General features: G+C 41.9%; 4 protein-coding genes across 5 annotated transcripts in view; 1 reads left to right on the top strand and 3 right to left on the bottom strand.

Annotated features, from left to right (window-relative positions):
- Positions 1-511: 511 nt before the first annotated feature.
- On the bottom strand, positions 512-10,996 carry LOC147141160 (fizzy-related protein homolog). The gene is made up of 14 exons (XM_086043832.1): positions 9,665-10,996; positions 7,695-7,768; positions 6,125-6,253; positions 5,909-5,972; positions 5,707-5,837; positions 5,203-5,285; positions 4,910-5,093; positions 3,966-4,031; positions 3,696-3,798; positions 3,230-3,414; positions 2,917-3,150; positions 2,583-2,687; positions 2,032-2,124; positions 512-1,472 (listed from the first exon to the last, which is right to left on the bottom strand). Exons 2-14 carry the CDS (start codon positions 7,761-7,763, stop codon positions 1,431-1,433), a joined length of 1,488 nt encoding a protein of 495 aa, XP_085899958.1. The 5' UTR covers positions 7,764-7,768; positions 9,665-10,996; the 3' UTR covers positions 512-1,430.
- A 158-nt stretch (positions 10,997-11,154) lies between these two features.
- Positions 11,155-13,933, bottom strand: plekhj1 (pleckstrin homology domain containing J1). The gene is made up of 6 exons (XM_086043274.1): positions 13,589-13,933; positions 13,399-13,466; positions 13,243-13,309; positions 12,405-12,495; positions 11,826-11,889; positions 11,155-11,633 (listed from the first exon to the last, which is right to left on the bottom strand). Exons 1-6 carry the CDS (start codon positions 13,680-13,682, stop codon positions 11,523-11,525), a joined length of 495 nt encoding a protein of 164 aa, XP_085899400.1. The 5' UTR covers positions 13,683-13,933; the 3' UTR covers positions 11,155-11,522.
- Positions 13,934-14,513: 580 nt separating this feature from the next.
- On the top strand, positions 14,514-17,352 carry sf3a2 (splicing factor 3a, subunit 2). 2 transcript variants are annotated; one of them, XM_086042596.1, is made up of 8 exons: positions 14,514-14,663; positions 15,380-15,680; positions 15,759-15,805; positions 15,933-16,042; positions 16,529-16,578; positions 16,652-16,792; positions 16,872-16,940; positions 17,014-17,352. In XM_086042596.1, exons 2-8 carry the CDS (start codon positions 15,483-15,485, stop codon positions 17,269-17,271), a joined length of 873 nt encoding a protein of 290 aa, XP_085898722.1. In that variant the 5' UTR covers positions 14,514-14,663; positions 15,380-15,482; the 3' UTR covers positions 17,272-17,352. The 2 variants fall into 2 exon arrangements, with proteins under 2 accessions (XP_085898722.1, XP_085898723.1); XM_086042597.1 differs by lacking the exon at positions 14,514-14,663 and adding an exon at positions 14,706-14,936.
- The window catches only part of LOC147141157 (uncharacterized), a 33,153-nt gene continuing 23,924 nt past the window's right edge, over positions 17,201-26,429 (bottom strand). Inside the window, exons 2-8 of the mRNA XM_086042598.1 lie at positions 21,546-21,650; positions 20,585-20,685; positions 18,881-18,909; positions 18,708-18,783; positions 18,503-18,637; positions 18,314-18,411; positions 17,201-17,986 (exon numbers count right to left, since the gene is read on the bottom strand). Of these exons, the coding sequence (XP_085898724.1) occupies positions 17,660-17,986; positions 18,314-18,411; positions 18,503-18,637; positions 18,708-18,783; positions 18,881-18,909; positions 20,585-20,678 (759 nt within the window). The 5' untranslated portion in view covers positions 20,679-20,685; positions 21,546-21,650 and the 3' untranslated portion in view covers positions 17,201-17,659. The remainder of the gene's footprint in view (positions 17,987-18,313; positions 18,412-18,502; positions 18,638-18,707; positions 18,784-18,880; positions 18,910-20,584; positions 20,686-21,545; positions 21,651-26,429) is intronic.

The raw sequence follows: 26,429 nt of genomic DNA, 5'->3' as shown, positions 1-26,429 counted from the left end.
AGCTTTTTACTTGTGAATTACGGCAACCTGCTATATGGAGCCGTCAAGGACATAATTCACCATTCAAAAGCTCTCTCTCACACACACACGCACAACTGAAAGGCTCTCACAAGCACTAGTGAAATGCTTTGGGAGTGTACGAAGCAGAAAAAAAAAAATCGATAATGGTTGCGATCGTTTCTTTCCGGCGTAGTGTGTGATAGCATTTTCGTAGTGTTTGTGAGTGAAAAAAATTTCCATAGTGTGTGAGGTGCGTGTGAGCAAAATATTTCCCTTTGGCTCAATAAAGGTTGAGAATCTTCTTCATTGGGATTCATTGTAAACTCAAGTGCAATTTGATGTATTATATTTTGTCCACAACAACCAGGACATCTTGTACAGCGCAAACGTTGAGATGTAGAACCCCCAAAAAATAATAATAAAAATGCAATTTGTCAATTAATCCTCCTAAAAAATTTAATATTCGACAGCGAATTTGTTCACAGAAAAAGAGAAGAAAACAGTTGGCGGATAATGTACAAGACATGATGTTTTTAATTGCCCGTTACCTGAGTACAGAAATAGACATTTAACATTCACCGCGTAAGTCAAGTTGTCATAAGTACAATGATGTTCAAAGTGGCGTCCACTCCAGTTTTGTCACCAAGCATGCCGTTACTGTACAAGAACGTCTTCACACAACACAAATAAATAGCATTCACGGAAATGTGGCACTCACTCAGCATTCAAACTGGGAAATTAAAAAAAAAATTTTTTTTTTAAATTCTAATGGTGGGCTGGGTTGCAGATGATGTGGAATTTGCCCTGTGTATTAGACAAAACAAGTCTGCACATAAATAGAACCGTGAGTCCTTTTACTGTCCGGCTTTTCATTTCAGTTTTCGTTGCTGTGACTAACGACTCTGTGTTTTGATTTTTGCGGCGGATGCACAACACTGGTGGGGGTTAGCCATGGTTGTGCTGTCACAAATGATGCACACTTCTTTTGTTTTTGATCAAACATATTCATGATGCAGGACTCACTCCTCCTTCTGCAAGGCCCAACCCCCGAAGTCCACGATTCAACCAAAATGTTCACGTATACAAATAAGGAATTATATGACAAACACAAACGTAATAAGATGCAAAACAAATGTAGTACAAGCACAAAACAAAACATAATAAATTATTTTAAGATTTCCAAAAAAAAAAAAAAAGACAAACTCAATATTTGGCAGTTACGCACAATTTGGGTCTGTAAACGGGTCTGTGAAGATTAGTCAGTCTGTGATCATTGAATATTGCGCGTGGTGACCACTCCAAGACTTCACAACAGGGCAGAATGCGATGATAATCTGCAGATGACCGACGTCAGCGCTTATAGCATGAACTTGATGCATGCAAAGAAGAATTGCCATTTTTCGCTCCCCCAGTAGTTGTGAGTGTGCTCACTACCGGATCCTGGTGAAAAGGTTGAGGACTGACACAGACTCCTGAAAGGAAAAGGACACAAGTGGGTGGTTAAAAGTCACCGGCGAGTAACTTGGCTAACTAGCGCCACTCGTCATGACGCGGTGGGAATAATTTTTTTTTTTTTCCCTCTTTCTTCAGGTCTACAACTTTTACAAAATTCCGCAGCTTTTATTTTGAAGTCGTCCCCGGCATCATGTGCTAATACGGCCGCTGTCTTGACTCGCCTTTCCGACTATCGTTTGAGCCAGTTTATATATTTTTTAACAAACCACGTTTACCCGAATGTGTCGTTGTAGTCGGCAAAACTGTGGTTCTGATGACCCTTTCTCCCACACTCACTAAAGTTTCCGGAGAAGAAAATACAGCTGCTATTCGCAGTTTAAATAGGAAGTAAAATATGTTCATTACACTGATGAGCACATTTTCCACAAAATTCTTTAATCAGAGATGCAAGTTGAAGCTCTCCCAAAAAGTTATTAATTTGTTATAATCACCACAACTCCAAGAGGAACTAAGCAGCACCAAAAATAATTCCCCCCCCCCCCCGAAAAAGGCAGAAAAAAACCCAAAAAACAGTACCTTAGTGGATCTCATCTTGCTAAAGACGTTCCAGAAGCGGAGCGTTTCATCTCCTGCCCCCGTCACGATGGCCTCTCCATCAGGGGACATGGCCTGCACACACGTCACCCGTAAATTTGGTTGATATGCACAATACATTCATCTTTTTAAGTCATCTTCTACAGCAGTGGCCATTTTTGGTACCACGGATCGGTTCCAACAAGCACATACAGTACGTGTACTGGACAGAGCAGTTTGGGGTTATATTGAGAGAGAGAAAAAAAAAATAATCAAAAACAAAACTGACCCCTCAGGAATAATGATGACACCTTGAAATGCAAAACATAATCATTTGTAAGTTATTGCAAATGTGCATGAATGAAAAGATGCCAGATGTCAAAGTCGAGAAGGAAAAGCTGAACTGTGATTGGCTGCTGTCCCGCCACGCACATTTGCGCAGCGTCGGATCAGCTGAATCTGCTCGCGGGAGCTCACCGCAACGACTCTTGATCATATGATTACGCAGCCCTACTTAAATTAATAGACGGGGCGGGAGCACAATAAATACTGACCAGGTACAGAACTCGGTAGGAATGTCCTGTCAGTTTGGCCACTTGAGTGAGGGAGGGATATTTCCATACTAGGATTTGGTTCTGGGAATAACCATGTGTGCTGACCTAAGGGGGAAAAACAAATAACATGTTAGAGTCAAATTAAAGCATAATGTCTCAAGTGGTCAAGGCGGCGCAGTGGTGGGAAGTAGCACGGGGCGATAGGGAAAAATTTTTCTGTACAAACGTATAATATTGTCACTGATACAAGCGAATCAACCCCCCCTCCCCCGCCGCACGTGCATCCCTACTCATACTTCGGTACAGAGTCCAAGCGTATTTGAGTGTGACTCACCAGTTCGTTGGTGTGCTTAGACCAGGCCAGGTTGCACACCTGAGAGCCCGTGTCGGTGCACTGCAGGGGCTGGCCCGTCAGAGTGTTCCAGAAGCGGATGCAGCGGTCGGCGGTGCCCCCTCCCGAGGCCAGCAGGCCGTGCTGGTGGGGGGACCAGGCGATGGCCTTCACTGCCGCCAAATGCTCGGTGTACTGCTGCACCGGGAGGACGCTCGAGTGGTTCCACACCAGCAACTGCCAACGTCAGGAGGGCGCCGATAAAAATACCTGTGACAGCCCCGCTCTCATGACGCAAATCAACGCTCTTGTATACCTTGTTATCGTTGCCACCAGATGCCAAGAGCTGATGGTCTGTGCTCCACTTCAGGCCGCACACTTCCTGCCGGTGTCCCTGGAGCCGACGTTCGGACTGGAGAGGCGGGGCTCTGATGTCCCGCTGCAGGATGACCCTGTCGCGACTGCCGGACGAGAGCTGGTCTGCGTTCCATGCTAAGGCGCCTAGCGCATACATGGAAATGTTAAAGGAAAAAAAAAAAAAAAAAAAAAAGAACAAAAATACAAGGGGGCGGGGGGGCCGCCGCGACATAATCCCTAAATCGGAACATGTCGCAATCTCACTAAACAGCAGTAAAGTCACAATTAAAACAGTAACTGCGTCACAAACTGCGTGCCTGCTTATGTCGCCCGCCGTAGTCTTTACGCCACACTGCAAACGAGTTCAGTGCGCGGCCTCCATCTCGCAACCATCCCCGCCTTCTTGACTCGGCCTTTCAACTCACCCACTCTGGCCGTGTGTCCCTCGAGTGCGGAGAGCTTCTTCCCCGCGGCGGCATCCCAGATTTGCACGTAGCCTTTATGAGTCCCCACAGCAACTAGGTTACCCTTAAATTAGAAACAAGCGCAAAAGACATGAGAGAGCCGAACGACATCTGCATCGAAGAGGACTTTTTTTCTTTTCAGGTCGAAAAGAGGGCAGGGTCATTAACAATCTTGCTTCAGACATCATGTTAATGAATAATGAGAGGGGGGAAAAAAAAACAAAAACCCACCCTTTCTGACCAGCCGACCGATGTCACGGAGTCCCCTTCTACAGAAAGGTCACACAGACGCGTGACCTAAAAAAAGGCAGACACGGGAAGAATCAGGTAAATATTGACAGTATGTATGAAAACACGCTTTTTAGAACAGATGGCAATTTCATTTGAACATAAAAAAACAAACGCGTATACTGAGGTCACGGACGTGCGGTAAAGACGGTTTGTTCCGAAATTTCGGATTAAAGCGGAAGTCAACGCGAACATATTTTTTTCAAGAATATGTTCTATGCAAGTCCACTAGTTGAAACAGGGCATTCTGATAAATATTGCGTTTGTGGAATAAGTGTTAATCCCGTCGTTTTTTAGCCATCTCCGGGGGCGGCCATTTTGTCTTCTGTCGACTGAAAATGACATCACAACTGCTCACAACGACCGATCACGGCTCAGATTCAGAAAACAGGGCAGCCGTGATTGGTCGTTGTGAGCAGTTGTCATTTTCAGTCGACAGAAGACAAAATGGCCACCCCCCGGAGATGGCTAAAAACGAGTGCATTTTTGCTGCTTAATTTATATTCCACAAACGCAAAATTAATCAGAATGCCGTATTTCAACTAGTGGGCCTGCTGGGAACTTATTCTTGAAAAAAAATATATTTGGGTTGACTTCCGCTTTAAGTGTTTTCATGCGCGCCGATCGCAATGACAATCGGCATAAACAACCCCTCTCGTTCGGAATAATATCGTGATCGGGTCAGACTATTCCGAACGGGGTGTGTACATGAAGCATTTTTATTCCGATCAGGCATTCAAATGGACTAAATGCGTCCATGTAAACATAGCCATTGTCTGCATGCGAAGATAGAGAAAACGCGTCCACTTGGCCAGAGACACACACACACACACACCCACACACGCCCACACACGCACACACACGCACACACACACAGACGCACACACCTGGCTGGTGCAGGCGCTCCACAGGTACACGCAAGTGCCCAGTCCCACACTGAGCACGTTGAGAGAGGACCAGTCCACCAGGTTGAGGTAGAAGTCGTCCTGAAGCTCGGGAGCGTCGAGAACTTTAAAAGGTATCTTGGATATCTTGCGCATGGGTTTCCGTGGCGACCGCAGCAGTTTCTGGCTGCGGAACACAACGGATTGTATTGGCGAGTAGGATCCAAACCCGCCTAAGCTTGAAGAAAACATAAGAGGAAAAAAACATGGGGGGAGGGGGGGGTGGGGGCATTTACCTGTTGCTACTGACGGGTGATAAAGAATAAGGAGAGACTGCATTTCCGTCTTCTTCAAGAGACCTCTTAGTACTCAAAGAATACTACAAGACCAAAGCACACATTTATCTTAAATGTGATTAAAAAAAAAGAAAAAAAGAAAAGAAACAGTGGCTATGTTTACATGGACACGTTTAGTCGGTTTAAAAGCCCGATCGGAATGAAAATGCTTCATGTGCACACCCCATTTGGAAATATTCTGACCATTAAGATTCAAGATTTTATTCCGAACGAGAGGGGCGGTTCTTCTTCTACGACTATTTCCAGTAGATTTGGTCAATCTGCACATGTCAAAATAATTTGTCCCCATTCAAAACACGCAAGTCCTAATCGGATCAATATTTTGAGCGTGTGTGAAAAGAGTGCATCCAATCGTAACTTTTTATCCAAACTCACATCGGATGAAAAGACATTTTGCCCATGTAAACGTAGCCATTGAACTGTCGGGATTGGATAACGTTTTACTTGAAAGAGGCTCCTCCTGGTGGGAGTGGATGGCTGAAGACGGCGGTCTTCAGACTGGGGGTCTTGAACTTTGTCGATACCGGCTCCCAGCAGCTCGTTCTTCAGCAGCGCCGAGTACGCCAGACCGTCCGCTGAGGGCGCACGGGTTCAAACAGACCGATGAGCGCGAGAAACAAGAGCGAGTCAAATGCTCACGCTTTACCTTTGTTGCTGTCGGCCGTGCCATCTTTCGTTTTCCTGTTTTGATTGTGCGACTTTTCAATTTCCTGCGCCCACGAAGAACAAAAACACGTTAGCGCCGTCAACCGGGAGCTCCCGCTCGATTTGGCACAGCATTACGCGTCGCTTCCAGGAATCACGTTTTTGAGAGCGACGCAACTGACGGTTGCCTCTTTGCCTTGCGTTGCGGCAAACTCACATTGATGCGGTGGAAGTTGACGCTCCAGTTGGCGCCGGCTCGCGAAGGAATGAAGCGGTCGCCGTGCTTACTCGGGGAGGACAGCGGGGAGCTGACTGGCGACAGAGCTCGGAGCGAGCCAAGAGATTTCTGCACAGGAGGAGAGGGGAGCAAAGGTCATTGATGACTCAAGACTGCGCTCGCTGGTGCTATCACCAAAAAAAAAACAACAAAAAAACAAACAAAACAAAAAATCACTGCAAAAGTACCATTTTGTTGTATTTAACTTTAGTTCAACCCATTTGCATTTAATGTTTTAGAAGTATTCTCAAATATTTCTTTTAATACAATTTTCATTTGCATGTATATTTACTATTTAAAGCCGGTCTTGTTTCTGATGACTGAATTTTAATGTTGGTCGTGATGGTGGCATTTGGAGAGTTACATTGTTTTTTTTAGGTGCAACTTAAAGTGGAAGTCAAGCCCACTAGTTGAAACAGGGCTGTAAAAATATTGCGTTTGTGGAATAAGTGTTAATCCACTTGTTTTTAGCCATCGCGGGGGGCAGCCATTTTGTCTTCTGTCGACTGAAAATGACATCGCAACCGCTCACAGCGACCAATCGCAGCTCAGATTCAGAAAACAGGTCAGCCGTGATTGGTCGCTGTGAGCAGTTGTGATGTCATTTTCAGTCGACAAAAGACAAAATGGCCGCCCCCAGAGATGGCTAAAAACGAGTGCGTTTTGCTGCTTAATTCATACTCCACAAACGCAAAATGAATCAGAATGCCGTGTTTCCACGAGTGGGCCTGCTGGGAACATATTCTTGAAAAAAAAATGTTGGGGTTGACTTCCGCTTTGAGTGCTAAAAGCTCAACAAGCACCGACCACTAGGGGTGGGAACTATAATGGTTTTTTCGATGCATCGTTCGGCGTATTAACAAGATTCTGATTCGACTCCTAGGTATTAATAATCGATATTTAAAGTTGAACTAGAAAAAACTAAAAGCATGCGCAAGCGGTTACGTGCGTTGGTACGTCAGACGTCTGTGCTAGGCTAAGCTAATTCGTGACGAGATGGCGGAACAAGCAAAATCTCATACGGGCGGAGTGAAGTCAAAGTGTGAAATATGAATCTTTGCTCTTCCTTGAGTTTTTTGTTTTAAAAAAGGTACCAGTGTTTTACATGGACTACAAAAAGCAAGCCAATGTAGTGATGCATCGGAATCGCAACCGAATCGAAGCTTGAGGCACCAATAGATTCCCACGCCTACCGACCAGCGACGTTCAAATGTGAATCAGGGTAGCGATTGGTTCAGTGACAACAATGGAATGTTTGAAACAGCAGATGGTGCATTTGTTCGCGGCGCTAACGCCGCCACACATTCACAGCCACAAAATGCAGCCATTTGGATTTTATGGGTTTCTCCAGTCACAACACCAAATGTGCGAGACTGCCCGGTTCAAGTGTTTACTCTCACACATAGGCAGTAGCGCAACACTCTCCAGTCTCCACCCGTCTTAAGTCATCTGTTGCTTAAAACAACTTTGGGCGGAGCGCTCATTACTGTGTACTATGTCGTGTACTTACCACTGGGCTGTCATTCGCATTGTGGATGTTGATTTGCCTTAGCAGCCTGGACTCATAGTCCTGATCCATAATGCCTGGAAGGAAACACGTTATCAAAAAATCCATTTGTAATATCAGAAATGTAGTATACTTATCAGCGACTCTTGAGGTTAGAGTTAATCATCAGCGCTTCCTCACAAGCGTGCCGGCAGAGATCGTCAGGTGTCCCGTGGGAAATGATCTCATTAACTCATTCTATCCCAATGGCATATTTATATGTCATTTCACAGAGGGTCTGAAAAAGTCTGGTGCTGAATGAGTTAATTTGTCCCAAAATGATAGATTCATTACAATTCCTAACATATCTATGTCCATTTATCTATGCAAGTGGCACATAGCGACAAGGAGAACAATTAATTCCATAAATGGCAGAAGGTACAAAAAACCTTTGAGTTAATATTCATACAGAAGAATGAGTTATGGCGCCCTTCAGAAGAATGAGTTATGGCGCCCTTCAATGATCTTTGCATTTAATAAAACATTTCACACTGAAGAAGTAAATTGAGAGAATATGATAATTCATTCAACATTCATACTTTTTGTGATACCATGTTTTTGTTTGCTGGTGTGCTGTGTAATTTCCTGAACGAAAAAAATGGGTGCCTTACTTCAGTGGAGGTTGGGAAACACTCAGATAACTGAATAGGGTTCTTGATCTCTGAATCGGCTCTTGTGTTGATAATCAATACGTGTGATGAATTGTTCATTATTGAGCCACATAATAAAATATACTTTCTGTCACTGGTGCGGGATGAAGGGACATAAGAGAGTCAGAATTTTGAATCTATCTACATTGATCATGAGCTGGACAGATGTTAGCAGCGTGCAACACAACACAAAACTGTTTGTCAAAATGACCGAAAGACATTTCAGTCCACATAGTTTGAATAGTATATGCATAATTTTAAAAAGGTTTGCTAGAAAGACACCCTCATACCACATCCATCTGTTTTGGCAATTGAAAGCATCGGGCTGCAATTACATATTCGACATTATACTGAAAGTACCTACGAAGTTCTGTCACAATAAACCCAATCAAAACGATACTGTTGTGGAAAAATAACTCACATAAACACCGGTAGGGCTGAACAATTAATCAAATTCAAATCGGCATCGCAATGCAGTAGAACGCAATTTTCCAAAGTGCAAATGCTGCAATTTGGAGAAAAATAAAACAAACCTTTGTGTATGTATGAATGTATGTATGCCTCAGAAGTGCAGTCCACATGTTTATATATATATTATTGTTTCATGAAATATGAAAAGTTGAAGTGAAAATTGACAGGTTTGTTTGCTTTGCTGTTGTAATATGACTTAACTGACTGATTTGTGTTTACGCCACGCTGGTAGAATTGTGTTAAGTTGTCAAAGTGAACGCTTAAAAGACTGCAAGTCAAAGTGTTTTGTAAATTTACAACAGTAATTGAAGTAGATGAATAAACTACCTTTCATAAGAATTTATGGTTCATTTGTCTTTTAGCGTAAGCCTAACCTAAGACAAAAACATTTCTCTATAATAAATCTGCCGTTTGTGATACAGATTCAATTTATTGCTTACGTTTGTTTAAAAAAAAAATACACCAAAAGAGAATAATTACCCGATTTTAAATCGGACTCAATGTTTGGGGTTCGCAATTAGATTGTCAAAATCAGACCTACACAAAGTAAAATAGATTTTTAAAAAAAAGACGTGGTTCAGTTAGCAGCTAACCTTTAGGACAAAACGAAGGCGGCAGTAAACATTTGAAATGATTGTATTTTGAACAGCATGACAGACGTCAAATTTGTCATAACAATGGCAATGTAGAAACAATGTGTCCAGCGCCAATGCTAATTATAGGTTGCTGCAGCTAGCGCCGCTAGCCGATCTGAGCTGTCTAGAAACTTAACCACCACCAGTATTTACAATTCGCATTTAGATTTACACTCACCGGTGCCGAAGAAAATTCCTCCGATCCCACGCCCGGCACTATTTCTCCCTTGCCGGTGTCAACTATTATGCGGATAGTTTGTCTGGTTGGTGTAATCGATAAAGGTTTTAGAGAAAGGGACGGGGATTCTTATTTCCCTTAGCGCTGAAGTCAGTGTTGCTAAGGATCACGGGAAAATCCGACGTCACAGTTTTTGAATCGCGCATTTTCCGTTGCTAAGGAAACGTGTCTCTCCGGGGCACTGCTTCCTCCTGCCAAAAAATTGAAAACGTTTCTAAGCTTTCACCCAGTGTTTTTCTTACTTTTTGGGTCATAGTATTATGAACAAAAAAAATATGAAACGGAAGTTACACAATGCTATAATGTACCGGCGCCATTTTGTATCCTTCCATAAAAGTTGTTTATTTTGTAGGCTACCCATCCTTTTGTATCATGTCAATTCACATCTTAATTGTCATGATTTTCAGACGATACTAATCATGTAACTCCTTATCGGACAGTAACACAGTGCTCTAAAATATTTTCAGACTAATACATTTTACTTGATTCATCCAATCATTTTCCAGTAGCTGGCAGTGTATTTTGTACTTTGGCCTTCAGTGGAGCTTTAATACCTACCTACAATTTAATACCACCACTATTACAGAAACCATCAATACTATAAAAAAACGCTAAATTACAGCATACAGAGATGTCACTGGGTAAAGAAACAGTTCCATTGAATTGCTGATATGCTTTCACATTCATAAAGAAGCACTACAATTCTGAAGGTCCTGGGATGATACAAAGAGTGGAGGCTTCAATCTGATTTGACAAAAAACAAGCAAACAACAAATCTTACATCCACAAACACATGCTCAAAAGTTGTGCAGCCGGACCTATGAGTGTGACTATATTCACTTTACAAAAATAAGGTATGAACTTATCATTTCAATTGTTTTTAATTAAAAAAATAAAATAAAAATCAGCAGTAGAAGTAAAAGGAAAGTCAACAAATACGTTCAATGTGAAGAAAACAAAAACAAAAAAGATGTGTATGCAAATAAACACATTTACCATATTGCAGCCTCCAGAACTGTTTACAAATGTGGGTCAGAGCTGTAGCGGCATACGAAAACAAGAGAAAGTCAAGATTTGTAACTTGGGATGGTCCACCTTAACCCAAAAATGAGAATGAAAGTGCAAAAGAAAAAATACAAAGTTAATTCAAGTACATTTTTTAAGATGTTATAAAATAAACCCTCCAGACCAACTAAAGTATTATGTGCAAAATTATATTATATTATATATACATACACAAATACAGTATATATTTTATATATATATATATATATATATATATATATATATATATATATACACACACGTGTATATATATATATATATTTTATATATATATATATATATATATATATATATATATATATATATACACACACGTGTATATATATATATATATATATATATATATATATATATATATATATATATATATATATATATATATATATATATGCACAAAATTGTGGCTCAACTCAGCAGTTTAAATTGTCCTGATTGAGTCTGCCTTGCCTCGAGACTCATCCAAAATTACATTATCTGAACTTACAGTAGGCCTATATTAAAAGGAAAATAAAAACTTGTGATGACAAAAACTGGCACTGAGAGCCATAAATCAGACATGATTACCGAAAGGCGACAGCAAGCCAGTGGTTTAAGAGTCACACGCTGTCTACAATCATGTCAAAACAACGTGCGCACAAACTCCGGAGTGCTTACAGTAATGCCATTGTTTGTCACTCCGGGGTGGTTGTCCTATCGGAGTGGCAAGAAGAAGTCGAAAGCAAACGTGGATCAGTCAGGGCACAATGCTGGTCGACATGGGGGAGACATCTCGGGGCGAATGTTGCAGGCCATTAGTGACTTGAAAACGAGCTTCATGAGATATGCCGTACTGCTCCAGTGGATCCTGCGCACACGGCAAAATAATAGCCACGAGCTCAAGTTATCTCGTCACAGACTTAATATACTTCGAGTCATCGTTTTCCAACTTTTGGACAGCACAGGGTCTTAATGTTTCTGATCCAGAATGTCAAATGTGTTGAACTGTGCCAGATTTTCAGGTAAATGTTGACAGCATGTATACAGAAAATGAAATTACTTTGCCAGTGAGCCTGTGGATCTCAGTTCTGTAGAAGATGAGGTTCCTTCTCATAAATTCATAGCTGCAGGAGAGAAGAGATTTTTTTTTTCAGAAAAAAAAAAATTCAGCTCTGATAACAAAAAAAAATTTCAGTCTTAACACAAACAAGATGGAGGAGTATCAGGGCCACACTGAAATACGGGCATTAAGAATACAGCTAAAGCTCTTGGCAATTTACTAGACAGTAAAACTTTCACAACGACATACCTTTCTCAAAGAATTATGAATTTGTTGTCGTAAAATGGCTTTTTGTCTCCATTCCATTGTGGTCCAAAACTCATTTTAATAACACAATACACTTTTAGTTAGTGCCACAAAACTAAATGTTGCACTTTGAAGTTGTAAATCCTGTTTTCACTCATCGCTTATCCCATTTTGATCCTTGCTCATACCAACTGTTACAGTTAACAGCACGGAAAACAGCTCTCCCCACCAATCACTGTCAACAGACGAAACTTCTGTGACCTGAAGCTACCCTTCAAGATGACCCGATATTGACCAAGTCGCTAATTTTGTGTCCTGAGGAAACATGCTTACCTTGCCTTAACAATGGAGTCCATCCACTTCTCGCACTGCTCCTCAGAGTCACACTCAAAAAGATATTTCCTCTCTGCCTCTTCTAGAAACGCTGCAAACATAAACAGACCTCCTTTGAACGGACTGACACGTACATCGTGCAGTTTCCCAACCACTCTGTGTGAAAGACTACCAGGTGTGCCGCGGAATTTATCTAAATTCATTTAAATGCTATGATTATTATTTTTTATTTATTACACTTTATAGTCATTTGAACGTTTATAATAAATCGTAGCCTAGCCCCTATACTGATTTTCATTAGCTCATCAATGGAGGTTCAAATCATGTGTAAAATAGCAGACTTTTGTTAGATGAAATTATATGCTCTGGTTGAATATGTTTAAATATACAGTGAGCAAACACCCTATGCCTTCTTTTGAAAAACTGTGAGTGAAAGTGAGAACAGGCGCTTAAGAATACTTTAAAAAGTGTGTGTCGATAAGTTAAGTGTGTTTTAATGTTTGTATGTGTCTAAAGCGTCTGGTGTGCCTTAAGATTTTTCAAATGTAAACTACTGGAAACTGGAAAGTTCTTAGGTTGTGGGTTCGAATCAGGGATCTTCTATGTGGAGTTTGCATGTTCCCCTTGGGCTTGTGTGGGTTTTCTGCAGGTACTCCTTGCCACCTCCCACAGTTGAAAAACATCTTTCTTAGGTTAATTGAAGACTATAATTAGACTTTGTACCCCGCCTGTCGCCCAAGGTCATCTGAGAAGCCGCCAGCTCACCAGCAAACCTAACGAGGATACACTGAGAAACACTACATTGGAACATGCAAACATTTAAATTACTACCACTCACCAATGGAGAAGGACAGGCTGTCCTCTTTCTCCACCCGACACTGCTCCAACAGCAGAGCTCCAATAGGCTTAGAAAGTAATGAAGAGTCATTCGCCCATTTTAAACAATTCATGAATGGACAATACATGAACAAAGTAGTACTGTCGTAGCACTCACTTCTTCCTCATCAGTCTTAAAATAGAAGAGGAAGTTAACAACGAGTTTCACTAGCCTCCTCTTGACAACTGTAAGACAAAAGGAACCAAGGTGAAGCTCACAAACCGGAAGATGTCTTGCGGCTTGCGCTGCTAGGCTAGCGCTAGCTGCCACCAGTCCTCCATGCAAACACGATAGCCGAAAAGATTACCGTCTCCTTTCTTGGGTCCTCGCATCCCCAGCTCGGCGACCATTTCTGAAGGTTGTCGGCTCAATTGCACCATCTCCTTCTCGTTGAAACGCATCACTGACAGTGAAAGTTCAACTACTAGATACGACTACGGCCATTTCCCATAATGAAAAACAACGACGTTATCTAATGAACGTCGGCGAAAACACTGAATGCCGTAGTTAAACAAGTTTCACCGTCACTATATGTGTGCTGGATGCGACGAAGAGATGTTTGTTGTTAAAGAAAAGCAAACGTTTCCCCCTTCAAAAGGCGCACACACACAGCAGGACCACTCCTCTAGGGTCGTTGTACGGAAGTCAGAAAGGGTCAAACTCAGCGAAACGTGTAAATCATATTATAATTTTACCTGGATGTAAACAATAAATTACAACGAATCAAAGCAAAATTATTTGTATGACACATTTCATAAACTTTATGTACGAGAGTAATGTAAACATATACAAAACACTAAAATGACACACACAAATTATATACAAATGTATTTATTTCACAACAGCTGCGGCTGTAATAAATCACTTTACATATAACATACAATAACAATAATACAACAACAAACACTGTGAGACAGTCAATTAAAACACAAATAATGATGCTAAAAAAGTAAAAATCTTATTTTAAATGCTTTGCAGGAAGAGGATGTAGAGATTTTCGGACCTGTGTCACATGGGCCAATCAGTACCAATTGCAGTTTGGATTAATATTTAATTCAGACCTGTAAATGTTACGTTGCAATAGTACAATGACCTATAGAAAATGAAAACATTAATCAAATTGTCTGGATATAGTATATTTAATCACAGATATCTTCTTAAGGGTGGTAATATAAGAAGGTTGAGGCGCTTGATAAAAGAGAAAAGATGTCGCACTTCAAGCAATGGCTGCCATTGTTATGCACATTCAAACCACTAGAAGACGCTAGTAAACAATGGAAGCACGTGAACACTAGTCGCAAAGAAGAATAATCGAACTGCGCAATGCGCATGCGCACTGTCTCTATTCACGAGTGTTAGCGTGATCCTTGTGTTGTATGTTGGTAAGTGTTGTTTGTAAATTAACATTATATGCGATACGAAACACGTATTAATAGCCCATATGAGATGATTTTTATGCCTGTTATCGCAGTGCAGCACAATGTATTTCTTTTTTGTAATTCGACCGTCGTATGAGAAACGCGGTTGGTACGAGCTAGCTAGCTAACTGTGTTACTTAGCCTTAGCTAGCTTTGCCACTCTTCATTCAAGAGTCAGCGGTAAAGTAAGATAATTAACTATCTGGAAAAGAAATAGTCTTGCCGCTATAACTAAAGGTGTGTGTTGTTAGTTTAATAATAGAACCTATAAGATTAATATGATTGTTAACTTGGTTGAGAAAAGTCAAAACGCGTTCTAATCTAAATGTGCTGTACCGTCGCAATCCCCGCCCATTAGCGATTCGGTAATCGCTAAATCACTTTTACTAGAACCTATCCACCGTTATTTGTTGCCAAAACTTAACTATTTGCTTCTTGTATAACTCGCCAAGATGCCAGAAGATGTAGTCAAAGCTCTGTCTGAATTGGAGTTGGTCTCAAGGAAGTATGTTGGGGGATGTTTGCAGTTTCGTGAAGGGCTCATTCCCCATCTTCTGAATACGTTATTTCAATGTAGTCTCTAAATGAACATCTCCAATAGTCCAAATGTTAGTCAGGAAATGGTTCATGTGCTTCTGCTCATAAAATTCTAACTTTAGCTTTGTATCTCCCCCATCTAGGCAACCAAGACAGGAAGGACAAAAAGTAGTATCCGTCCAGTGTTGGATCGACTGGGCATTTGCCTCCGAGTATCTTTGTGTTTCGGTCAGTCACCTCGCAAAAATGGATTTTCAACATCGAGCTGGAGGCAAGACGGGAAGTGGAGGGGTGGCATCCTCCTCGGAGAGTAATCGGGACAGACGGGAGAGGTTGCGCCAGCTGGCTCTGGAGACGATTGACATCAATAAAGACCCCTACTTTATGAAGAATCATTTAGGATCATATGAGTGCAAACTTTGCCTGACGCTTCACAACAACGAGGTTACAATTTGGTTACGTATATGTGTATTCTTTTTGGTTCAAGTGCAATATTAACTGAGGTGCCCTTGGTCATTTTAGGGCAGCTACTTAGCCCATACACAAGGAAAGAAACATCAGACCAATCTGTAAGTACCACGCCTTATTTGATCTGTGTGCGAGATTTGGCACTTTCGTGAGAAGGCTGACAACCACAACACCAATCCTCACTTTTGTTTTAAAACAGTTAAGACCTTAGGTTTTATTTGTTTTCAGAGCGCGGCGAGCTGCCAAAGAGGCCAAAGAAGCTCCTGCTCAGCCAGCGCCAGCAAAAGTGAAGGTCGAAGTCAAGAAGTTTGTGAAAATCGGTCGGCCCGGATATAAAGGTAGAGTACGGCAACGTGATTGCAAACTGCTCACAAAATATCCGGGATATTGGGGATTGGGTTTGAACCCTGAATCATGAGTAATAACCTTTACAGGTGAACTCAGTTTGACCTTTGGTAAACTGAACGCTCATGTCCAACTGTTCAATGTTTAAGCGCTTTGGCTGTTCTCCACCATAGAAGCGAATGACAAAATTTCCAAGGAAATCCACTCTATACCTTTCTGGGAGTCTTCCCGTCTTTTTATTGTAGCATGCTGATGACGTGACAGTTTTCATGGAATTGGTGCAAAAAGTACTCAAACATTGACATGTGCATTCAAAAGTTGAGAGAAGGTCAAATCAAGTTCACCTGTAAAGGTGAAAGTGCGTTTTTAGCTTCATCCAAATACGTACCCCCGAACATGCCCAACTTTTTATGAGTACGTCAGAGTGTACTAATGTGATGTTTTTCTTCTTGTGGCGGATGTCTTCATGTCCTCCTCAGTAACCAAACAGAGGGATCCGGAGACTGGGCAGCAGTCTTTACTTTTCCAGGTTGGCGTAGATTGAAATCAAAAGTGTAACAGAAATAAAAGCAGCCCCTCAAGTCGATTTCTGCTCCCTTCAGATTGACTACCCTGAAGTAGCGGAAGGCATCGGGCCCAGGCACCGTTTCATGTCTGCATACGAGCAGCGCATCGAGCCCCCGGACCGCCGTTGGCAGTACCTGCTTCTGGCCGCAGAACCTTATGAGACCATCGCTTTTAAGGTGACGCTCGGCAACTCGCTTGATTTTCCCGCTTGCTCTGCTGTGTCACAATGTCGGCCGACACCTTGGCTCTTTTTAGGTCCCCAGTAGAGAAATCGACAAAGCAGAGAGCCGCTTCTGGACACACTGGAACCGAGAAACCAAACAGGTACCAGTTAGAAGATGAGAGTCGATGACAACAGAGAAGGCGCCCGGTCTAAATGTTTGATTCCTCTCCTCAGTTCTTCCTTCAGTTCCACTTTAAAATGGAAAAAGCTCTCCTCCCACCCACTGGTCCAGCGCCTCCTGCTGGTATGAAGCGTCCTCCGCCTCTCATGAGTGCGCCTCGCCCACAAAACGAGTCCATGCCACCACCTCCGGGTGGGATGATCCTTCCCCCTGGTGCCCCCGGTACCCCTCAAATGCCCCCTCAGATGCCCATGCCACCAATGCCAATGAGGCCGCCACCCCCAGAGGCCCTTTCGGTGGCTAACAATTAATTAGGTTCAAGTTAGACATTGGAAAACTAGCACGTTTTTAAGGTTTTGTAAATAAATGTTCTCCAAAAAAAAAAAAAAAAAATTAAGTTTGGTCTGTATGTCTTCTCTTTTAGATATATGGCATATGTGAGCATATCTCCGGTAATGGTAATAGAATTGCAGGGGGAAAAACAAATAGTGAGACTTGAGCTACCACATGTTGAGCACAAAGTTTTCAGAGCGGAAGGAGCACATTGGGTTCTTTTTATTTAAATGTCTACTCTAAGCGTAGTGACGGACGTGGATGAAAGCGGCCAGGTCTTGCTATGTGGAGGTACGAACACTAACAAGCAAGTTCTATTCAGTACTGCAAAAGCTGCGAGAAATTGTCGGTAGCCAGGGAAAGAAATCATCCTTTTTGACTCTTTTCCATCTCCATCTTTGTGTTGGACACGGCCTCCTCACTTTTCTCCTTTTGCTCATCTGCTTCGTCCGATGTCTTCAGCGTGTCCTTCTCTTTCTCTTTCTTGTCCCTAGCTTCTTGCGCTCTGACTTTCTTGGCCCTCCTGCTCTTTAATGTCCCTTCGCTCTGCTTCATCAGTTTTTTGTCGGGCATCGGCTTGTTTCTGAGACCCCTCGAGTTTCGGCCTCCTCTCGTGCGTTTGTCATCATCCTCGTCGTCATCATCAAGGTCCGGCAGCCACCAAAACAAAACTTCCCACAGGCTTGTCTCGGGCTAAAGGCAAAGGGAGTGTTTTAGTATTAGATGGTACAAAGGGGGCGGGGTTAATCCGCCTATTATTATTTTGTCACAATTATACAAAGCATCAATATGATACAAAAATGCAGTATAAGCGAAACGTGAATATGAAATCTGATTGGACAAAAAAAAAAATCACATACACGCACTGGAAGCGTTGCAGGCCAGATAAATGCTACCCAATGAAGGGACTATAACTGTTGGAAATAATTAAATTCAGTTTCATTGAACAAATACCAATTTTAGCTTGAACGTGTCATTGAGTGTTTGTAGCATTCCGAGAGTGTTTTTCTTTCACTTCACCTGCGGTGCTTTTCCTCTGTGTCGTAACGTGTTTGGCTGTCTCATGGTCAATTGGACCTCCTCGTCCTCCTCTGCTATCCCGCGACCACGCAGGGTCTCTGTTACATTGCAAAGACAGCGCTCGGTCACCGCTGGCACACATGGCCTCGTCCTCCAGTTGGAACTTGTGCCATTTTTATAGGAGCTCACCATGAAGTCTGTGGAACCCCGAGGTGAGGACCAGGATGGAAATGGCCACAAACAGACAGCGGTTGAGCGTGACATTCTCCCACGGTGTTTCCATCTGACTCAGATTCTGCATGGACGAGCTTTTTTGTGCAGGTACTAAGGGAGAAAGAAGAAGGCTAAGAAGTTGCTTTGGGTTATTTTAATGTCAGTTTGAGAGGGAACCCACGTTTCTTGGGAGCAGTTGGTTCCATAGGTAAAGTCTTTGGTTCTACTTTTGGGGGCTGAGAAACTGCAGACATTTCCTATACAGCAGACATAACGACATACACAGAAAGGTCATACGAAAGAGAAATGAGGAAAAATATACTGTACTGTCATCCTGCTTGTCTATCTACTGACCTCTCGAACCTTCCTGCTGACGTACATTTCTGCAACAAAAGACAAATGGAGATGAATTTAAGCTAGGCAAAGTCAGTCCATTCGAGACAATTCTGTTTTATTGTAAATCCAAGAGAGGAAAGAAATATTGAAAATGTTAAAAAATACAATTAATGGGAGAACGGAAACATAATAATATGAGGTGGTACCTTTATTATAAAGGCATAATAAAAAATAGAGAGACCGATTATCGGCGCCGATAGTGTTTTGAGGAATAGCGGTTTCGGCCTTTTTTAAAAAAATCTGACTGCTGATAATAAATCTATTTAAAACTGTGTTGAAATCAAAACAAAGATGTGTGAAAGGTTAACATTTCTATCATATTGGAATTTTGGAGGACTTCATTTACTGTACAAAACTATATGAAGCTATTGTTTAGGTTTTCATTACACTTTTCAAGACATGCTGATGACCCTGGCTGCTCCCTGAACCTTTTGTTTGAATTTGATAACAAAGAAGTATATTGTCAAACATTTATAGTATAATAACTTAAAAAAAAATCAACATAATGAAAATCGGGAAAAAAATTATGCTTAAGAAGTCAACCCGAACATACTTCTTTCAAGAATATGTTCCCAGGAGGCCCACTAGTTGAAACACGGCATTCTGATTAATTTTGCGTTTGTGGAATAGAAGTTAAGCAGCAAAATGCACTCGTTTTTAGCCATCTCCGGGGGCGGCCATTTTGTCTTCTGTCCACTGAAAATGACATCGCAACTGCTCACAACGACCAATCATGGCTGACCTGTTTTCTGAATCTGAGCCGTGATTGGTCGTTGTGAGCAGTTGCGATGTCATTTTCAGTCGACAGAAGACAAAATGGCTGCCCCCGGAGATGGCTAAAAACGAGTGGATTAACACATATTCCACAAACGCAATCTTTATCAGAGTGCCCTGTTTCAACTAGCGGACTCGCGTAGAACATATTCTTGAAAAAATATGTTTGCGTTGACTTCCTATATAAAGACTTGTTTTTTTTTAGATCTTGATGCCTTTTTACTGAAAATGAATATCGGCTCCAAATATCGGTCATTGGCCTCCTTGACTACTAATATTAGGTATCGTACTGAAAAAAGCATATTGGTCTATCTCTAATAAAAAAACAACTAAATATTCAGCAAATTGGCATGCGGAAGTAATGTATACATTCAGAAAAAATAAAGCCAAGGTCTTACAAAATCAGATATGACATTCTGTGTAATGATGATGACTTCAACATTTGACATATTGTGCTCCAAAATGCTCTTTAATTGTTTGGGAGAAACGATTCAGTTTGGCCTTATAGTGAAGTGTGGCATAAACGGGCCTAAAGTTAGCTCTGATCATCTGGGGCTCACCACCGTCTACAAAAAGAGCGTTTGGTCATCTGGGCCCCAAAAAGCCGTGCGGCTAAACGTAGGTGTGCTCTGCTTTTCTGGGCGCTGTCGCACAAACATTGTGCGGGATTTCGGCTAATTCTTCCTGTGGGAATAGAGGAATGATTCATGCGCCAGCCATCTCTGTGGGACAACTCAGGCACATGATCACCGTTCGCACTGGGCAAGGGCTCACGTTTCAGCGGCTTGTTTCGGTGTGCAAAGTTTGGCTTGCAATGGTGTAGTTAAAGCCGGCGTGTTTGATTGCACGCGCGGACATGACAGATTGTGTGCTTGCGCGTGTCACCACCTGGTCGTCGGATCTGTCGGACCGGCTTCTCCGGAGGAGGATCTTCTCTTGGTGGCCCTAACTCGGCTTCAAATGTCTCATAGCTTTCTTCCATGTCTTACCTGAGAGCGAACGACACGAAGGAAAACTTGTGGATTGTTGGCATTTCTTGGAGAGGGAATGCTTTTCAAATGTGTCATCATTTTATCATTTGGAGGCTTTTAACCAGAGGTGACTGAAGTACTCGCAACTCAAAGTGGTTCAGATAGCTGAAAAAAAAAATCCACTTTATGGACAAGTATACGTTGCCTATTTCATTTGTTCACCGGCGATTGCCGAGGGAGCATCTGATGCTAGTCGGTTGTAAATTTCAAACTTGGAAACATCTTACCGATGACACTGAAGCCTCGCTTCCGGTATGAGATCAGCACCGTTTGTGAGTCCACTAGGGAAAAGGGCTGTATTTTGTGCAGCCTAGCTTTTTTTTTTTTTTTCTCCCTATACTGCTGATTACAAAACACGGGGAAAAAGGCGAAATCTAGTTTTTTTTCTGCCCAAAGGACAGCGTCGATTCTTTCATTTGGTTTGGTGTATATAAAATAATTCACCACAGTATCCTGTGGGTCACGACAATGTCAAAATGCTCTAAAATGGCTGGCGGTGAATGAGTTTTAAGTAGTTGTGCTTCGATCGACGTGCCTCGTCTTCCTGCACTGAAAATCACGAGGTCAAGATCTCCAGTTTGAATGAGTCAAAGTATCTGGCGACCTTCACATTACATTACGTGAAAATGCTGTGAGGCCATGATGGCATTTCATGACACAGAGTTAATGTCCTCGCGCCACTATTAATAGATGGGAGGAAAAATCCCCACAGATACCAATGGATGCACACAACACAAATGAGAAAAAAAAAAAAAAAGTTGGTGGTATCACACTAACTTGAGGTCTAACCTTTAACCCGCAGTGAAGCGAGGACCTACCTGACTCGACATTTGGCTGCGTCCAGGGACCTTTGTCACACCGTTGTTGTTCCTCCGCAGAGGCAGCGGCACAATGTGAACAGCTCTGATGACCAGAAACAGGTGCTGGAGAATAGAAGAAAACAAAAAAAAAATAAAAAGCGCAGCGCGTTAAGTCAGAGGCGTGGATTGACGTCACCATGCGCTGCGCAGCCGGCAAATCACGACGCTGGGCTGGCTGAAGGGGGGAGGGGGTGGGGGGGGGTACAAGGCCAGCGGACATGAACCCAGGTTTTGGTTGGCAAAGGAAGTCACAACACATCCATCCGTCCGTTGGTGATCTCGCGCCGCTGTGGTCATGAGGGTTGCCGGGGTGAGCTGGAGCCGAGGCCAGCTGACAACACGCGTCTGCACTTTATACGCCTTCCTTTGTCAAAAGTGCCTTGCTACTTTTAGGAAAGCTCCGCACATCACAACATAACGTAAAAGTAGAGACAAGCGTGTTGTGTCTCGTGCGAGCCTGACAACCAACAGGCTTTGGCGGTCTGAAACCTCCTATGGCTCCATTTGCTATATTTTATTTATACGAATTATTGAGCAATCTAAAGTGTGTTTTTGAGGTCTTCTGAAATGATTTTGGAGGTACAAGTTTGCACCCGACGGAGATATGTATAAGGTGTATTTTTACATTTGTTAGCTAATTTAATTTAGCTCTTTATTTTCTTCATTTCACACCGTTGGCAAAGCTATGGGAGCACACCGTTTTTGCTAGCATAGAAGCCTGAATTTTTTTTAAAAAAAGAAGGAAACCATTTTATGTGCAGAGGTCTTTATTTTAATTTTTTCTAAGTTATGAAATAAACGATATAGCAATATTTTAAATAATATGCTGTATAATCATGTAATTTACTGTATTTTTTTTTACTGTAAATTACACGATTTTAGATATATACACACACATTTTTATCTGTATTTCTGAGTACGTACTTTTTTTAACATCATTGACATGTAAGGAATTGAAAACTACATTTACAAAAACCTTTTTTGAGGGGAGTTGTTTTGTTTTTCTATTTATTTAACACAAGCATCTGTATTTCGACTTAAGTGCACTTTTCCTCCTCTGCCTAACATTGATGTTTTGGGAATGTCAAAAACACAATGCATGTAAAATAAGGTAAACAACAAGCATGCACTTCCTTTATTCACCGGCAGAGTGCGCTATTGTACTTGGAGGATTAACAGATGAAAAGGGAAACTCCAACCTTTAACTGTGAAGCGGTCATGCGACCTACATGCATCCCCGCGCAGCCTACATCAATCCTGCTACAATTTTTGAATTGTTTTATGTTTAGTTTGTCAGTTAATTTGAACTGGGACTGGCAATAAACAGCTTGAAGTGGGTTTTTTTTTAAGAAGAAGAAAAAGAAAACGAAGAAGGAATTGTTCTGCAAAACTACTGCTTGTTGCCAAGTGAGTTAAGTTCATTGCCACTGTACAACACTTGTATCTCAAATTTTTGCTTGCGAGTCAGATTAAAAAAAATAAAAAATTCCAACAACAGCTCCTATGTGGCAAAACTTAGAAAAAAGTCAAGTCACTTTGTATATCAAGGCACAACTGCCCTTGGCATTTTCCTTTTAGGCAGGGCTTTGGCGCCATCTGGTGGCATTTCAGGACACTTCAGAAAAAGCACAAAAGCGCCAAATTGTTGCCTTTTTTCCAGCTAGTTCGAAAAGAAAAAACGCAAATAGACGAATTTGTGACGAGTGAACAAGCGACTCAATTCACACTTGCTCTCTCACTCCGTCCGGCATTGCAGTGATGCTGTTATTTGCCCTGAGATTATCCGGTCCAATAAGGTGCAAGAATGACATCTATTCAAGGGGGACGGTCCAGCTGTGCTTAACGCATCACAGCCTCTGTCACTATGTGGAACGCAGGCCGTTGGGCCTGCGGGAAGCAGCCTAGGTGCAGTCAATGTCAAAGAGAGCGGCGGCCACATGAAAGGGAATTTGGAGGAGATCCAGATGACACAGACGCACAGGTGGGCCTGCTGGTCACATCTAAACAGGGTTTGATGCGCTTTGCTTCGCTAGCCCTTGACAACCACCTAACCACGCTGGGTTTGTCCACCCATGCGTGTTATCTCAAAATCAATGACTCATTCTGTGCCTGGATCTCATAATGAATTAGTGAAACTACCGATCAATTCCAGATAACGCTTTCATTTATACTGAGAAGGAGATGAAGGGTGGGGTGGACGCTTAGCATTGGAGTGAGACAAGAGGCTTGAACGAGGCAAGAAGTGTCCCCACCTCACGTCTGCATCGGCGTCGTTTCAAAATGGCATTTCTGACCACACGCCGCTTTGATTTTGACAAGCACACTCCTTGTCTTTCATACCCACTGATATTTGCACGTCCTTCCCCTCCTCCGCCTGTGCCGCGTTTGTGTGCTAGCTGCCTTTCAGCCACCCCCTGGTTGCCGGCTGATTGAAGATAATTACAGCCATTTTACTGGAGCTTTCACAGCTTGGCCTTTGTGGGAGAACATGCCGAGCCGAAGCTCACGCTCCAGGTATGGAGCCATTGAAAATGTCACTGTGTGGTATCCAAAAGTGTCAAATTATCATATATATATATATATATATATATATATATATATATATATATATATATGTACATATATATACACATATACATATATATACATATATATCTACATATATACATATATATTTATATATATATATACACACACATATATCTACATATATACATATATATATTTATATATACATATACACATATATATATATATATACATATACATACATATACATATACATACATATATATATATATATATATACACATATATATACATATACATACACATACATACATACATACATATGGGGTGTAACAAAAAACGGTTTGAACTGAAAAATCGTTTTTTGATGTGAAAGACGCGAATGTATGGAATCGAATCCTTTCACCTTGAAATAGATCGAGAAACGTATCGAATCGTGTTTTATTGGAGACATATCCTTGAAGGGAATGACACATTTGCAGTACTGACACATTCCTTCAAATATACGTAAAATGGTAACAAACGAGTTATTGCATCATACCCTCTCGAACTGGGCCGTATGATATCAAATCGAATAACAATCCCGCCGAGTCTAACCGAATTGAATCGTTCCACTTTACAATCAAACTGTCCCTGAATCGTTTCGCATCCCATGTATCGAAAACCGATTCGGATCGGATGATGAAAATGTTTGTTGTGACGCTTAATTTCTTGACCATAACAGGAGCCTAATCCTTCTTTGAAGGGACGGAATTGTTCTCAAGCTGTCATCTCCCGCACGTGGCTCCCAGCACAGTTCTGCAGCCAAAACTGTGGCAATGAGTCAGACTCTTCTACCCGCCTTTCTCTCTGTCCCTTCCTTCACGCCCACCGGCTGTTTGTCACTCGGTTGCCTTCTTTAATTTGTCTTCATCTCTGCATCCTCCGCCATTTATTGCTTACATAATCAAAGCTGTGTGGACTGACAGTGGATACTCGTGTCCTGGCTGGATCACTCCCCCAAATATGAACAACCCCCCCCCCCCCATGCCATGGCCATGACAGCTGCACACTCCAGCGCAGGCAAGTGGATACGTAAGAGCAGAAGCCATCAAAGCAGGAGAGGACGAGACACACACACACACACACACACACATGCTGCTTTCCTCCTCTTCCGCCACATGACAGCAGACCCATTTCCAAATAGGCCCTTGTAATCAGTCGCGTGAATTGACTCTCTGTTGTCCCCCCACACGATGAAGATTTTACTCTGTATCTGTAATGCCGTCTACTACAAGGGCTACGTCAATAAAACAATAACCAAAATTTGCCAATACAAAGATAATTAAGTACTGTACTCACAATATTACAGTACTGTTTTCTGTAGTGATATTTTGCTCCATATATGTTGATATTAGAGATTTAGTTTGGGCGTGCAACTCTCCACAAAAGACGATTCCATTCTTGATAAGTGGGCTACGATACTTAATTTAATTCAATCCAAAGAAACAACAGAAACGTAAAACTGAATCGTGTCTGGTAGGGATGTAACGATTCTCTCAAGCCCCGATTCGATTTTCAGTTCCCGTTTTTCGATTTATCAAATCAATTAATTGGGGCGAATTGATTTTAAATCGATTTTCGATGAGTCGTTACCTCCTAATGTCTGGTGTACATCCCTCATAAAAGGTGATATGATACGTGGGGTGCAATATGATTCAAGGGTGTAAGGATTTTAAATTGTAACGATTTGGTTCGTCAAATCAAAATCGATTTTCCGATCCAAATCGTTTTTTTGGTACATCCCAAGAATTAGTAAATCATCATAAATGTTATATACAGCATGCAAAAAACAAATATAGAAGATAATAATTACAAGATTTACAATGCTGCAGAAAACCACAAATAGGTGAATTCTCCAATGTGCAACAATGAGGCACTCTAAAACGTCCATGTCAGCACACACTGGCACAGTTCTTTAAAACCCTTCCTGAGGATTATTATCAAACAAGTGAACCATCTAATTTTTATATTCCCGCGTTGGTGATGACTCGTCGTGTAATTACGCTTCACTTCATGTCTTAGTTTTGCATCCACCGTTCTCATTTCAATCTTTCAATCTTGAAACTGTCTTTCCGATTTGCTTCGCACTCTGATGCTGTGTTCCAAAATTGGAACCAGCTGGCAATCTTTCATCAGGACTTGGCATGAAAGACAACAAGCGAGCTGCATGTACCTCGGTAATGAATTCAGTCAACTAATTTGTGTCCTTGATCAGTGTGGTTTGATCCCATTTGAAACACTACAGGCAGCCCTACACTCGCCGGCCACTTT

The sequence above is a fragment of the Filicampus tigris genome, chromosome 10 (assembly GCF_054856515.1).
Source record: "Filicampus tigris isolate MCC_2025a chromosome 10, RoL_Ftig_1.0, whole genome shotgun sequence".
Classification (NCBI taxonomy): Eukaryota; Metazoa; Chordata; class Actinopteri; order Syngnathiformes; family Syngnathidae; genus Filicampus; species Filicampus tigris.
Note: the sequence above shows the minus strand (reverse complement) of the source record. Positions and strands in the feature narration are given on the sequence as shown.

Bases quoted from the DNA above. Each gene is read 5' to 3' on its own strand.
- LOC147141160 (XM_086043832.1), bottom strand. From the start codon at position 7,763: ATGGATCAGGACTATGAGTCCAGGCTGCTAAGGCAAATCAACATCCAC. The intron at 2,688-2,916 runs GTGAGTCACACT...TTTCCCCCTTAG, and splicing joins CTAAGCACACCAACGAACTG to GTCAGCACACATGGTTATTC. The intron at 2,125-2,582 runs GTCAGTATTTAT...ACGTGTGTGCAG, and splicing joins CCTACCGAGTTCTGTACCTG to GCCATGTCCCCTGATGGAGA.
- plekhj1 (XM_086043274.1), bottom strand. From the start codon at position 13,682: ATGCGTTTCAACGAGAAGGAGATGGTGCAATTGAGCCGACAACCTTCA. The intron at 13,310-13,398 runs GTGAGTGCTACG...TTACTTTCTAAG, and splicing joins TTAAGACTGATGAGGAAGAA to CCTATTGGAGCTCTGCTGTT. The intron at 11,890-12,404 runs GTAAGCATGTTT...TCTCTCCTGCAG, and splicing joins GACTCCATTGTTAAGGCAAG to CTATGAATTTATGAGAAGGA.
- sf3a2 (XM_086042596.1), top strand. From the start codon at position 15,483: ATGGATTTTCAACATCGAGCTGGAGGCAAGACGGGAAGTGGAGGGGTG. The intron at 15,681-15,758 runs GTTACAATTTGG...TGGTCATTTTAG, and splicing joins TGACGCTTCACAACAACGAG to GGCAGCTACTTAGCCCATAC. The intron at 16,043-16,528 runs GTAGAGTACGGC...TGTCCTCCTCAG, and splicing joins CGGTCGGCCCGGATATAAAG to TAACCAAACAGAGGGATCCG.